Source organism: Stenella coeruleoalba, assembly GCF_951394435.1.
Source record: "Stenella coeruleoalba genome assembly, chromosome: 21".
Lineage (NCBI taxonomy): Eukaryota > Metazoa > Chordata > Mammalia > Artiodactyla > Delphinidae > Stenella > Stenella coeruleoalba.
The window spans coordinates 6,173,063-6,185,923 of NC_137167.1; the positions used below are offsets into that span (position 1 = coordinate 6,173,063).

The following is a 12,861-nucleotide window of genomic DNA, read 5'->3' on the forward strand; positions in this document are numbered from 1 at the left end:
TGTACAGCAGAAATTAACACAACATTGTAAATCAACTATACTTCAATAAAATAAATTTCTTTTAAAAGTCAGAAGGCCAGCCAGCAATATACAAGAATTCCTCACAGCCTCACCTATAGAGTCAAACTTCTGCATGTTTGCCAACCTGGAAGGTGAAAAACTATATCTTTTATGATTTTAATTTGCATTTCTCTTTTTATACTATGATTTGAGCAACTTTTCATGTTTAAGGAAACATTGTATTTCTTTTTCTTCTCAGTCCTTTGACTGTTTTTCTGTTGGTCTATTGGTTTTTTTTCTTCTCAGTTTCTAAAAGCCTTTATATGTTAGGGAGAATAGTTTTATCTGTATGTGAGTTGGAAATATTTTCCCCATTTTGTCATTTGTCTTATGGTACAATGCTTTTCTCCATGCATAAGTTTATTGTTCTGAGGTAGCTGAATTTATCAATCTTATTTTTTATGGCTTATGGATTTAAAGTCTTATTATAATTTTAAAAATTCATTAATTAACATTAATTTTGTCTGTTTCATGTTCTTTAGTGAAAGAATATAGTAAATACGAACACGAGTGGTAAACAGTGAAATTATCCTCATAGTTTTAAATTTGTAAAAGTACCAAAACTGTCTGTTCCAAAAGTTATATGAAACACTCAACCCAATTAAAAATAAAAATATGAAAAATTAAAGCAAGCTTGATGTATCAGTTTATACTCACTAATAAGTAGACAAAATTTAAATTAAAGCATCCAACACTGGCCAGGTTATGTTAAAATTGGTACCTTCATACTGTCAGTGGCATTACACAACTTCATTTGGAATTTTTATCAAGAATCATAAAAAAAAAAAAACCTGTAGGCTTCCCTGCATAAAAAATCATATCTAGGGCTTCCCTGGTGGCACAGTGGTGGTTAAGAATCTGCCTGCCAATGCAGGGGACACAGGTTCGAGCCCTGGTCCGGGAAGATCCCACATGCCACAGAGCAACTAAGCCCGTGCACCACAACTACTGAGCCTGCGCTCTAGAGCCCATGAGCCACAACTACTGAGCCCATGTGCCACAACTACTGAAGCCCATGCGCCTTGAGCCTGTGCTCCACAATAAGAGAAGCCACCGCAGTGAGAAGCCTGCGCACCGCAACGAAGAGTAGCCCCCACTCACCACAACTAGAGAAAGCCCTCAGGCAGCAATGAAGACCCAATGTAGCCAAAAGTTTTAAGAAATTAAAAAATAAAATAAATTAAATTAATTAAAAATAAAGAATCATGAAAAGGATTATACCTTTCAATCTAATAATACCATAACTGGCAATTTATACTTCAATTGGGAAAAATGCATGAGTATTAAGATGTACACTACAATGTTATCAATGTGTATCGAAAACTTAGAAACAACCCAACGTCAAATAATTAGACAACAGCTAAGTCAAGTTATGGCACATCCATCAATGGAATGATACACAGCCATTAATATCCATAGTTCTGACTTCCGCTTCTAGACAAGATGCAGTAATAGGGACCAGATTTATCCTGTCAGCTATAACAACCAGAAAACCAGGCAAAATACATGAAGCAATGGTTTTCATGGCATTGGACATAAGGCAATAAAGAACAACGATCCCTGAGAGACAGAAAGCAAATAAGGTGAGCTTTACAACAATCCCAGTTTGCTGCCTAGAGAAAGTTAACAGACTGTGATGAGGGGTGTGGGAATCCAAGCAAAACCAAGTGGTCTCCTCGAGTTGAGGAATGCACGCTAGTTGTCTGAGGAAGAAGCCAAGACAACTAGAGTTCACAGGCAAAGTACCAGAAGGGAGGCAGCTGCACAGATAGAACTTGAAAGATCTGCAAAGGGTTCCCCTCAAATACTCAGTTGAGTACTGATCAGTGTATGCATGTAAGGAAACCACCTGAAGCCAGAGAAAGAATCTCCTGAAAGGATTAGTGGGAATAAACCCAAGAACTCACACAGGACTGGAAAGAATACCTGTTCCTGCCATTTCCAGTGGAAAACTCCATAGTTAATGGCATTGAGTAGAATAAACAGAAGGGGTTTGCCTCAGTAATGGGGCAAAATCAGCCCTAGGCTAAATGCTGCTCAGGTCCCCCCAATAGAGCTTTAAAAAAAGATTCAAAAGAACCGTACTACATCCATGTAGCTTAAGCCCACTTAAGCTTAAGCCCAAAGTTCAGCAATAGAAATTCAAAAACACCTAATATACAACAGGCAAAATTCACAATTTCTGGCATTCAGTAAAAACGTTAGAAGGCATGCAAAGAAGCAGAAAAATACGACCCAAAATGAGGAGAAAATCAATCAATCAAAACTTAGAAATGATACAGATGATAGAATTAGTAGACAAGGACATTAGAAATTATTATAAATGTATTCTACATGTTCAAGAAGATAAGTAAAGATTGAACATGCTGTGTAGAGACATGAGGAAGGAAAGAAGGAAGGGAGGGAGGGAGGAACGGAGAAAGAGAGAGTAGAAGGGAGGGAGAGAGAGAGGGAGGGAGGGAAGGAGGGATGGAGGGAGGGAGGAAGGAAGGAAGGAAAGCAGGCAAAGAAAAAGAGAGAGGGAAAGAAAGAAGGAGAGAGAGAGAAAGAAAACGAAAGGAAAAGGGAGGGAGAAATAGAACTTACAGCGATAAAAACTTCAATGTCTAAGATAAACAATACACTGGATGGAATTAATGGCAGATCAGACATCACAGAAGAAGAGTGAACTTGAAGAATAACAATAGAAACTATTCAAAGTTAAACACAAAGAATAAAAAATTTTTTAAAATCAAGGCAAATCACTGAGATGTGAAAGAACTCCAAGTAGCCAAATATACATGTAATGGGAGTCCCTGAGGGAGAGGAAAAAGAAGGAAAAAGGAAGAAAAAATATTTGAGGAAATAATGACCAAAATTTTTCCAAATTTGAAGAAAACTATAACAGCACAAATCCAAAAAGTTTAAGAAATCCCAAGCACACCAAGGTACATTATAATCAAATACTAAAAATGAGAGATAAAGAGATAATCTTATGAGCAACCAGAGGGTAAAAAAGAGACACACTATAAACAGAAAACAAACAAAAAAAAGATGATGGCAGATTTCTCAGGAAAAACAGTGCAAGTCAAAAGACAACATAGGAACATCTGTGAAGAAGTAAAAGGGGGGGGAAAAACTGTCACCTTAGAATTCTTTACCCAGTCATCATTCCAGAAGAAGGCAAAATACTTTTTCAGATATACAAAGGTAAAAGTATTTGTCACCAGCAGAAATGTGAAAAAAAGACCTTCAAGCAGAAATTGAATGATGCCAGATGGAAATCTGACTTTACACAAAAAAATGAAGAGCACCAGAAATGGTAACTATGTGGGTAAATATAAAGACCTTTTCTATTATTTAAATTTCTTTTAAAAATAATCAACTGTTTAAAGCAAAAATAATCACAATGTATTATAGGTTTATAACATATGTAGTATGATGACAATAGCACAAAAGCTGAGAGGAGAGAAATGGAAGGATCCTGAAATGGCACAGTACCACATGAAGGAAGACTGTGATAGAAAAATATCAATGTGGTAGATTTAAACCCAAACATATCAATAATCAAATTAAATATAATTGGCCAAAACAACTCAATTAAAAGGCAGAGATGGGCTTCCCTGGTGGCGCAGTGGTTGAGAGTCCACCTGCCGATGCAGCGGACACGGGTTCATGCCCAGGTCCAGAAAGACCCCACATGCCGCGGAGCGGCTGGGCCCGTGAGCCATGGCCGCTGGGCCTGCGCGTCCAGAGCCTGTGCTCCGCAACGGGAGAGGCCACAACAGTGAGAGGCCTGCGTACCGCAAAAAAAAAAAAAAAAAAAGGCAGAGATGGGCAGAATGGATTAGACCCAGCTCTAGGCCACCTACAGGAAACCAACTTTAAATATAAAGACACAAATAGATTAACGGATGTGGAAGCGAGGGCAAGGGACAAGGATGCCCCACTTTTGACATGGGCCACTGAGAGACCACACTAACTTCCCTCCACATTACTTGCCATTGTATGCAGGTCCACTATCCACACTTCCTCCGTACCCTGTAGCCTCACAATAGGGGGGAGCCCAGCCGCTGTCACAGTGACAATTCTTATTGCTGTTACATACCTTCAAAACAAAACACCACTTTTGTTAATTGTGAATGTTGCTCTACATGATGAACTCAAGAATAGAAACCAAGAGAAAAGACTAAATTCATGCAAATCCATAGACACTTTTTAAGAATGAACAATTTATCAGGTATCTAAATTCCCCAATATCTAAAAATCTAAGAAGTCTTACAGAGAATCCTAAGAATTCTCATTATTCAGCATTACTTTCATGAACAAACTAAAAGACGCTATTACCTACCCCATGTCCATGACACTTTTTCTGAATATCACAGTCATAATTCAGAACAGACGCATTTACACATTGGAAATTTCTACAGATCTGAAAAAAAAAGAAGTAATGAGTAAAGAAAACTTGAACACATTAATAAACTAGCCAGAAAAAAACAGACCTGGGTGTAGATTATTTCATAGGTGAATTCTTTCACACTTTTCAGGAATAGTTAATTCCCATATCACATATTTGAAAATTTAGAAAAATAAGTGAAATTAACTAATTTAGATAGAACTAATGATCAAAGATGACACAAAGGCCAAAAACAAAGATAAAACTATAATCTTTCCTTCCATACATATATAGATGTGAAATTCAAAGTAAAACATTCACAAATGGATTTTTTTCAAGTCAGAGATGATCCCACTACTACAGAAAAGGATCAATGATAGGAAATCTGTTACTATAATACCTTACATAAATTGTCATTATTAAAATAAATATCAAAAAAGCATTTGAGGGCTTCCCTGGTGGCGCAGTGGTTGAGAGTCTGCCTGCTGATGCAGGGGACACGGGTTCGTGCCCCGGTCCGGGAGTATCCCACATGCCGTGGAGCGGCTGGGCCCGTGAGACATGGCCGCTGAGCCTGCGCATCCGGAGCCTGTGCTCCGCAACGGGAGAGGCCACAGCAGTGAGAGGCCCGTGTACCGCAAAAAAAAAAAAAAAAAAAAGCATTTGATAAAATTTGACACTCACGTTAATTTTTAAAATTCTTTCCAAAATAAGAATAAAAGGATACTTTGTGACAAGACAAAACCTGTCTTCCAATATCATGACTAATTATGAAACTAATTCATATACAGACATTCTTTTTAAGAGACAAAATTGAAATGATTCCATGATATTTTCATTTTTTATGGCAAAACAAATGACAAACTGGAAAAAAAAATTTACAACAGACATAACTATCAGTTAATATTCTTTATATATGAGGAGCCTGTAAAAACAATAACAAAGATAACCCAACAGAAAAACAGAAAGATATGAATATGGACTAAGCAGAATAAATGAATATGAATATGAATATGGCCTGTAAGATTTCTGCTGAGAAATCCACTGATAGCCTTGTGCAGTTTCCTTTGTAAGTTGCAAGTTTGCGTTTTCTTGCTGCATTTTCTTTAATTCTTTTTCTTTAATTTTTGACAGATTTATTATAATGTGTCTTGAAGAAGATCTCTCAGTTGAACTTGTCTGATGACCCATTTGCTTCGCGAACTTGGATATCCAATTCTCTCCTCAGCTTTGGGAAGTTCTCAGCCATCATTCTGTTAAATGAGCTTTCTGCCCCTTTCTCCCTAGTTTACTCTGGAACTCAATAATTCACAAATTGCTTCCTTTGATGTTATGCCATAGATCACATCAGCTTCCTTCATGCTTTTTCATTCTTCTGTTATTCTTTTCCTCTGAATGGATCATTTCAAAGTTCCTATCTTCCAGCTCACAGATTCTTTCTTCTGCTTCATGCATTCTAAGGTTGATGCTATTATATTTTTTTTCATTTCATCCATTATATTCTTCAGCTCCAGAATTTGTTTGGTTCTTTTTTTATGATTTCTATCTCTTTGTTAAACTTGTCATTTTGTTCATGCATTGCTTTCCTGATCTCATTAAATTGTCTTTTCTATGTTCATTGAGCATCCTTCAAACAGCTATTTGAATTCTTTATTGGTACATTACAGATCATCATGTCTTTGGGATCAGTTACTGGAAGATTACTGTGATCCTTCGGTGTTGTCATCTTTGCTTGACTTTTCATGTTCCTGGAAGTTCTGCATTGCTCTCTTCACATCTGAAGTAGCAGTCAACTCCTCCAGTCTTTACTAACTACCTTTATGAGAGAAATACCTTCTTTCAGTCCTGCTACGGATTCTGAGGCTTTCTCAGATTCTCCAGGACATGCCCGCTCCATACTTCTTGCTCCCTCTTAGGGAAGAATTCTTAAGCCTATTCTCTTCTCTCAATCCTGCAACATACCAAGCCAAGTGCTGACAACCCTTTCCAAAGCTGGAGCTCAAATCTGCGTTCCCTCTCTGGCCAGCAGATTCTAGCTGGTTCTCTGCACATGCTCACTAGCTGTCTGCAAAAGCTCACTCTTGCACCACTGTTGGGAGGGCATGTAGAGTGCTGGCCACAGGGTGAAGGGTGTCTGGGTAAGGCATGCAGCAAGCTGGAGGTGCCTGTTGGCCCCCTGGGGGGATCTGCAGGCAAAGCATCCCCAGACGCTCATGGGTGGGCTCCTTGATGGAGTCCACCTCACAGTAGGATCTGCACTCCTTTAATATCCTCTGAGAGTCTTAAGTGCCACTCTCCCAGCCTCTTCTCACCTCCCAGTCACTTAAAAGCCTGGGAATGTTATTATCATGGAAGTTCCTCCACAAGGAAACAATAAAGAAGGGAATAAATATCCCTTGCCAACAATTAGGACAAAACACTGTTGATTTCAAAGCGAGTTACTAAGAGTGTATTTTCCTTCTTATATAGCTTTTGTTTTTACTACAGCTAATACTTGTCTTCTTATACAACTGGCCTTTGTCATATCAGTATTCAATCTCTTCACAAAAAAAAAAAAAGAAAGAAAAAAAAAAAGAAAGTTCTCATGTCCTTTCCTCTTTCAAGTTCCCTCTTTCTCTAGAAACCTCCCTGCAGGGTCCACTTGCTCCAATCTAAATTGATTACTCTACTGGCCTGGTACATAGCTGCAATTTTAGAATTTCTCTTTGACGTTCTTCTGTGTCCTAGACTATAATTCTCTTTTTGGTGTACTTCCTCATTTGTTAGAACATTGTGTTAGATGATTTCCTAAGACAGGATAAATAAAGATAAATTTTCTGAAAAGAAAATTTGAAACGATACATTGTCTAAAATGTTTTTATTGTGCTCTCTCACTTCATTGCTACTTTGGCTGTGTATAGAATTCTAGGTTGAGAATCTTTCGGAAACATGAATGTGTTGCTCCCTTGGTTTTCAGATTTCAATTCTCAATCTCATCCCTTTATATGTGACCTTTGTTTGTTTTGGGGGGGCCAGGGGTTTGTCTCTGGAAGCTATTCTTCACAAGTACTCTGACACAAGCTTGCTTCACTGTTTTCTTTCTCTAAATTAGAGATTTAAATTAGTTGGATTTTAAAATCTTTAGTTGATCCTTGCAGGCTTTTATCTTCTCTCTCATTTTTCTGTTTCAGTCTTTTTGTTCAGCTTCCTCATAGAATTGTCCAAGTTTATGTAACAATCCATCTATAGTCCAGTTATACATGCATGAAGGAGAACAGTATACTAAGGTTAGGACAGGGAGACAGATATCTCCTAGGAGGATGACCAAATAATATCAAAAATCTTATCTTCTCATCTCCAACCTGTTCCCAGGGGAACAGGCAACTGGTTGCTGATGCTTTGTTGACAAGATAGGAGAAGCAGACAGACAGAAGAGCTAGCCTCTCCATTGGCAGAATAAATTTAAGTCCATTTTCAATACCATGCCTCCCTCCACCAACCCCTCTCAGCTATAACCACTGTTTCCAAATCACCAATCTGTTTAGGATTCTGCCAGACCAAGATACAGCTCTTTGTTCACACCCTATCAGTCTGCACTGTAAGTTGTAGGTCCCACTACTCAGTCAAACTATCAATACTTTCTCTCCTCTTTCAGTTTCAAAACGTGTTGAAGTTTTTATCTACTCATGAAATCTCATATACTTCAAACTTTGGAATCTATTCCCTAATTTGTTTCTTTATATTTTGAGAGATATTGGCAAGGCAAACAGGATAAATGAATATTACAATCCACCATCTTTTACAGATGTTTTTTCCAATTCACATTTTCACTCTGAACTTCATAACTTGTAATAACTGACTGTGATGGTTACTTTTATGTGTCCACCTATATGAGACAGAGGGCGCCAGGAGCCATGGGTCCAGGAATGAAGGGGTGGAAGTGCAGTGGCACCATTTACTATTTCTCCTTGTGACCCACTAGCAAAATGTTTGCTTACTGCTCCCAGGACCTTATGCTCTGTTGGCCTAGAAGTCTTAGCTCTAGAGGGAGTTATGCTTCCATCAGGAGACACAACAGTGACGCCACTGAACTGGAAGTTAAGACTTCCAGTTAAGTTCATGCCTCTGAATAAACAAAGAAAGGAGTTACTGTAGGCTGGGGTGACTGATTCTGACTCCCAAGGGGAAATTGGACTGCTACTCCACAATGGTAGTAAGGAAGAGGATGTCTGGAATACAGGAGATCCCTTAGGGCATTTCTTAATATTATCATACCCTGTGATAAAGACCAATAGAAAACTACAACAACCCAATCCTGGCAGGACTACTAATAGCCCAGAGCCTTCAGGAATGAAGGTTTAGGGCATCCTGCCAAGTAAAGAACCATAATTGGCTGAGGTCCTTGCTGAAGGCAAAGAGAATACAGAATTAGTAGGGAAGAAGGTAGTTAAAAATAGCAGCTATAACTATATTACAGAAACAAAAACTGTAATTATCATGAGTATTTCCTCCTTATTTTGTTATGATATGCTTGTGTGTATATGTGTATCAAATATCTTTTTCTTCTCTCTCTTAGTCCCTTAGGTAACTCACAATGTATTGACTTTAAGTATTGTTAACTTTACATCACAGGATTTAAGTTATAGGATATTAAGAAAAGTAAACAATGGCCAAAGACTTTATCTCCTCTTCAAAGTAGTGCATTTTCGGTTGTAAGCAGGATACAATGGTTGTACACAGTTTTTCTACCATGTTAGGCAGAATTATGACTGTGCTATTGTCTTCAAGATTGTTTTGAAGATTGTTTTTGTCTTGGAGATTATGTATGGTTTAAGGAGATGCATATGGACACCAAGCTGACAAGGTGTGGACCTGTGATGGTTAATTTCATGTATCAACTTGACTGGGCCACAGTGTGCCTAGATATTTGATCTAATATTATTCTAGATGTTTCTGTGGGATGTTTTTGGGTGTGCTTAATACATAAGTTGATCAAATGAGTAAAGCAGATTGTCCGTATGTTGGTCTCGTCCAATCAGTTAATGGCCTGAATAAAATGAAAAGGCTGACCCTCCTCCAAATAAGAGAATTTCTCCTACCTGCCTGCCCTCTAGGTGGGCATTGGTTTTTTCCTGCCTCTGGACTCAAACCGAATCATAACTCTTTCTGGGACTCAAACCCGCTAGCCTTTGAACTGGAACTGCACCATCAGCTCTTCTGGGTCTCCAACTTGCCCACTGAGATCTTGGGATTTCTTATCTTCCATAATTGTGTAAGCTAATTCCTCATAAAAAGCCTTATATATATAAACACACACACACACACACACACACACACACGCCCTTTTGGTTCTGTTTCTCTGGAGAACCCTGACCAATATTTCTTCCTTATGCCCAAACCAAGAATAAGCAACCCAAAACAACTGAAATGTACCAATATTGAGGTAAACCAGCCTTTAGCACACCAAGTACAATGCATGACTCAACAGCAAAAGCTACGTGGGCAATGAGGCAGGAATGATTATCCAACTTCAATTAACTAAACTCCATTCTAGTGGCTGTCTGTTACAGACTCAGTGATTGTGTTCCCCTCAAAATTCATATGTTGAGGCCCTAATCCACATGTGATCGTATCTGAAGATGTGTAATTAAGGTTTGTTGAAGTCATGATGGTGAAGCCTTGGTCCAATGGGATTAGTGCCCTTATATGAAGAGACACTAGAAAGGAGATACTCATGTTTGTGCCTAATGAGATCCTGAACTGGTGCTACACTCAGCTCCAGACCCTCAAGCCACAGTCAGGAAGCAGCCCAGCACGTCCAAGGACCTGGCTGGGGATATGCACATCCATGCCTCAAGAACTAGGCCTACAGACTTCAGTTTTGGCTGTGGAATCTGAAACAGCTCTGGGATTTCATTCCAGCCAATCTCAGTCACAGTCCTGGGGTAGTCCTGCCCATCCAGGGACCCAATTAATGAACAGACAGCAGCCCTCTTAGCTACCTGATGAGAGCCCCACCCATCTATGCAACTGGTAATAGACCTTCTGTTTAAGGACCCAACTGTGGACCCTGAGGCAGACCCCTGTCCTGGGGCCACCTCCTGAAAAAGGTACTGGAGGAAGTTCAGTCCACCCAGGGACCAGTTAGCACCCATGCCCTACCAAGTCTGTGATAAAAAGTTCACCAACTGCAGGCCCTGCTGCACATCCAGAAACAGCTTTGTAACCAGCTCCAAACCAGGCAGACTGAGATCCCAGAGGTAATCCCATCAGCACACAGAACAGACAGGAGGTGTTTACCAGCTGAAACCAGTCTGTAAAGACTGGTGCTCCTTCAAATGCACAGGCACCAGTGCAAGGTTACATGGAAGAATCAAGCAAATATGACAACACCAAAAGAAACTAATAAAGTTCCAATAAATGACCCCAAAGAATGAAGATCTATAGTTTGCCTGATAAAGAACTCAAAATAATCATCATTAAGGAACTGAATGAAATGTGAGAGAACACAGGTAGCCAACCCAGCAAAATCAGGAAAACAATGAATGAACATAATGAGAAGTTTAATAAAGAAATAGGAACCAGTAAAAGTAACCAAAAAGAAACCCTACAGAAGAATACAATGACAGAAATGAAGAATTCAGCAGAGAGCTTCAACAACCAACTTAATCACCCAGGAGAAAGAATCAGTGAACTCAAAGACAGATCACTTGAAATTAGCCCATTAGAGAAACAAAAAGAAAAAAAGAATAAAAAAGAGTGAAGAAAGCCAATGTGAATTACAGGACACCATCAAGGAAACAAACATTCGCATCATGGGAGTCCCAGAAAGAGAAGGAAGAAAGGGGCAGAAAGAAAATTTAAAGAATTAATAGCAGGGACTTCCTGGTGGTGCAGGGATTAAGAATCCGCCTGCCAATGCAGGGGACGCAGGTTCAATCCCTGGTCCGGGAAGATCCCACATGCTGCGAAGCAACTAAGCCCGTGTGCCACAACTACTGAGTTTGCACTCTAGAGCCCGTGAGCCACAACTACTGAGCCTGCACTCTAGAGCCCATGAGCCACAACTACTGAGCCCACTCACCACAACTATTGAAGCCCGTGTGCCTAGAGCCCATGCTCCACAGCAAGCCACCGCAATGAGAAGCCCGCACACTGCAATGAAGAGTAGCCCCCACTCGCCGCAACTAGAGAAAGCCTGCACACAGCAACGAAGACCCAATGCAGCCAAAAATTAAAAAAAAAAAAAAAAGAATTAATAGCAAAAAACTTCTGAAACCTTGGGAGAATATGGACATTCAGGTACAGGAAGCTCACAGGACCCCAAGCAAGGTCAACCCAAAGAAGATTGCTCTGAGACACATTATAATCAATAATCAAAATGTTAAAAGTTAAAGACAAGGAGAGAATTTTAAAAGTAGCAAGAGAAAAATGACTCATCCCATATTAGGGAAATCCACCAGCAGCCCAGTATGGCTATCAGTGGATTTTTCTAAAGAAACCTTGCAAGCCAAGAGAGATTGAGATGATATATTCAATGTACTGAGTGAAAAAAATTGCCAACCACAAGTACTAACCTGTCCTTCTGAAATGCAAAGTTAAAGACATTCCCAGACAAACAAAGCTAGGGGATTTCATCACCACTAGACCTGCCTTACAAGAAATGATAAAGAGACTTCTTCAAGTTGAAATGAAAGGACACTAAGTAACAATATGAAAACATAAAAAACTATAAAACTCATTGGTAAAGATAAATATATAGTCAAAATCAGAATATTCTAATACTGTAATGATGGTGTGTAAATCACTTTATGTCGAGTATAAAAGTTTTAAAAAAAAATCAAAAATAACTAAAGGTATAATGTTGTTTTGGATATGTCTCCTCAGGGAAGGAAAACAAATGGAACTACAGCAAACTAAAAAGCTTTTGCATAGCAAAGGAAACCATCAACAAAATGAAAAGGTCATCTACTGAATGGGAGAGATATTTGCAAATGATATATCTGATAAGGGGTAAATTATCCAAAATACACACACACACACACACACACACACACACACACACACACACAAAACTCGTATAACTCAACATCCAAAAAACAAACCACCTGATTTAAAAATGAGAAGAGAATCTGAATAGACATTTTTCCAAAGAAGACATTCAGATGGCCAACAGGCATCACATAAAAAGATGCTCAACATCACTAATCATCAGGGAAACGGGCAAATCAAAACCACAATGAGATATTACCTCACACCTGTCAGAATAGCTATTATCGAAAAGACAATAAATGACAAGTGTTGCCAAGGATGTGGAGAAAAAGGAACTCCTGGTCACTGTTGGTGAGAATATAAATTGGTGCAGCTGCTATGGAAAACAATATGGAGGTCCCTCAAAAAATTAAAAATAGAACTATTATATGACCCAGAAGTTTCACTTCTGGGTA

The 12,861-nt window shown here is 39.0% G+C and overlaps 1 protein-coding gene across 1 annotated transcript in view; it reads right to left on the reverse strand.

Moving 5' to 3' along the window:
• ADAM9 (ADAM metallopeptidase domain 9) overlaps positions 1-12,861 on the reverse strand; it is a 102,974-nt gene that overhangs the window by 13,698 nt on the left and 76,415 nt on the right. Inside the window, exons 17-18 of the mRNA XM_079909269.1 lie at positions 4,391-4,471; positions 4,042-4,147 (exon numbers count right to left, since the gene is read on the reverse strand). Coding sequence (XP_079765395.1) covers positions 4,042-4,147; positions 4,391-4,471 — 187 coding nt within the window. The remainder of the gene's footprint in view (positions 1-4,041; positions 4,148-4,390; positions 4,472-12,861) is intronic.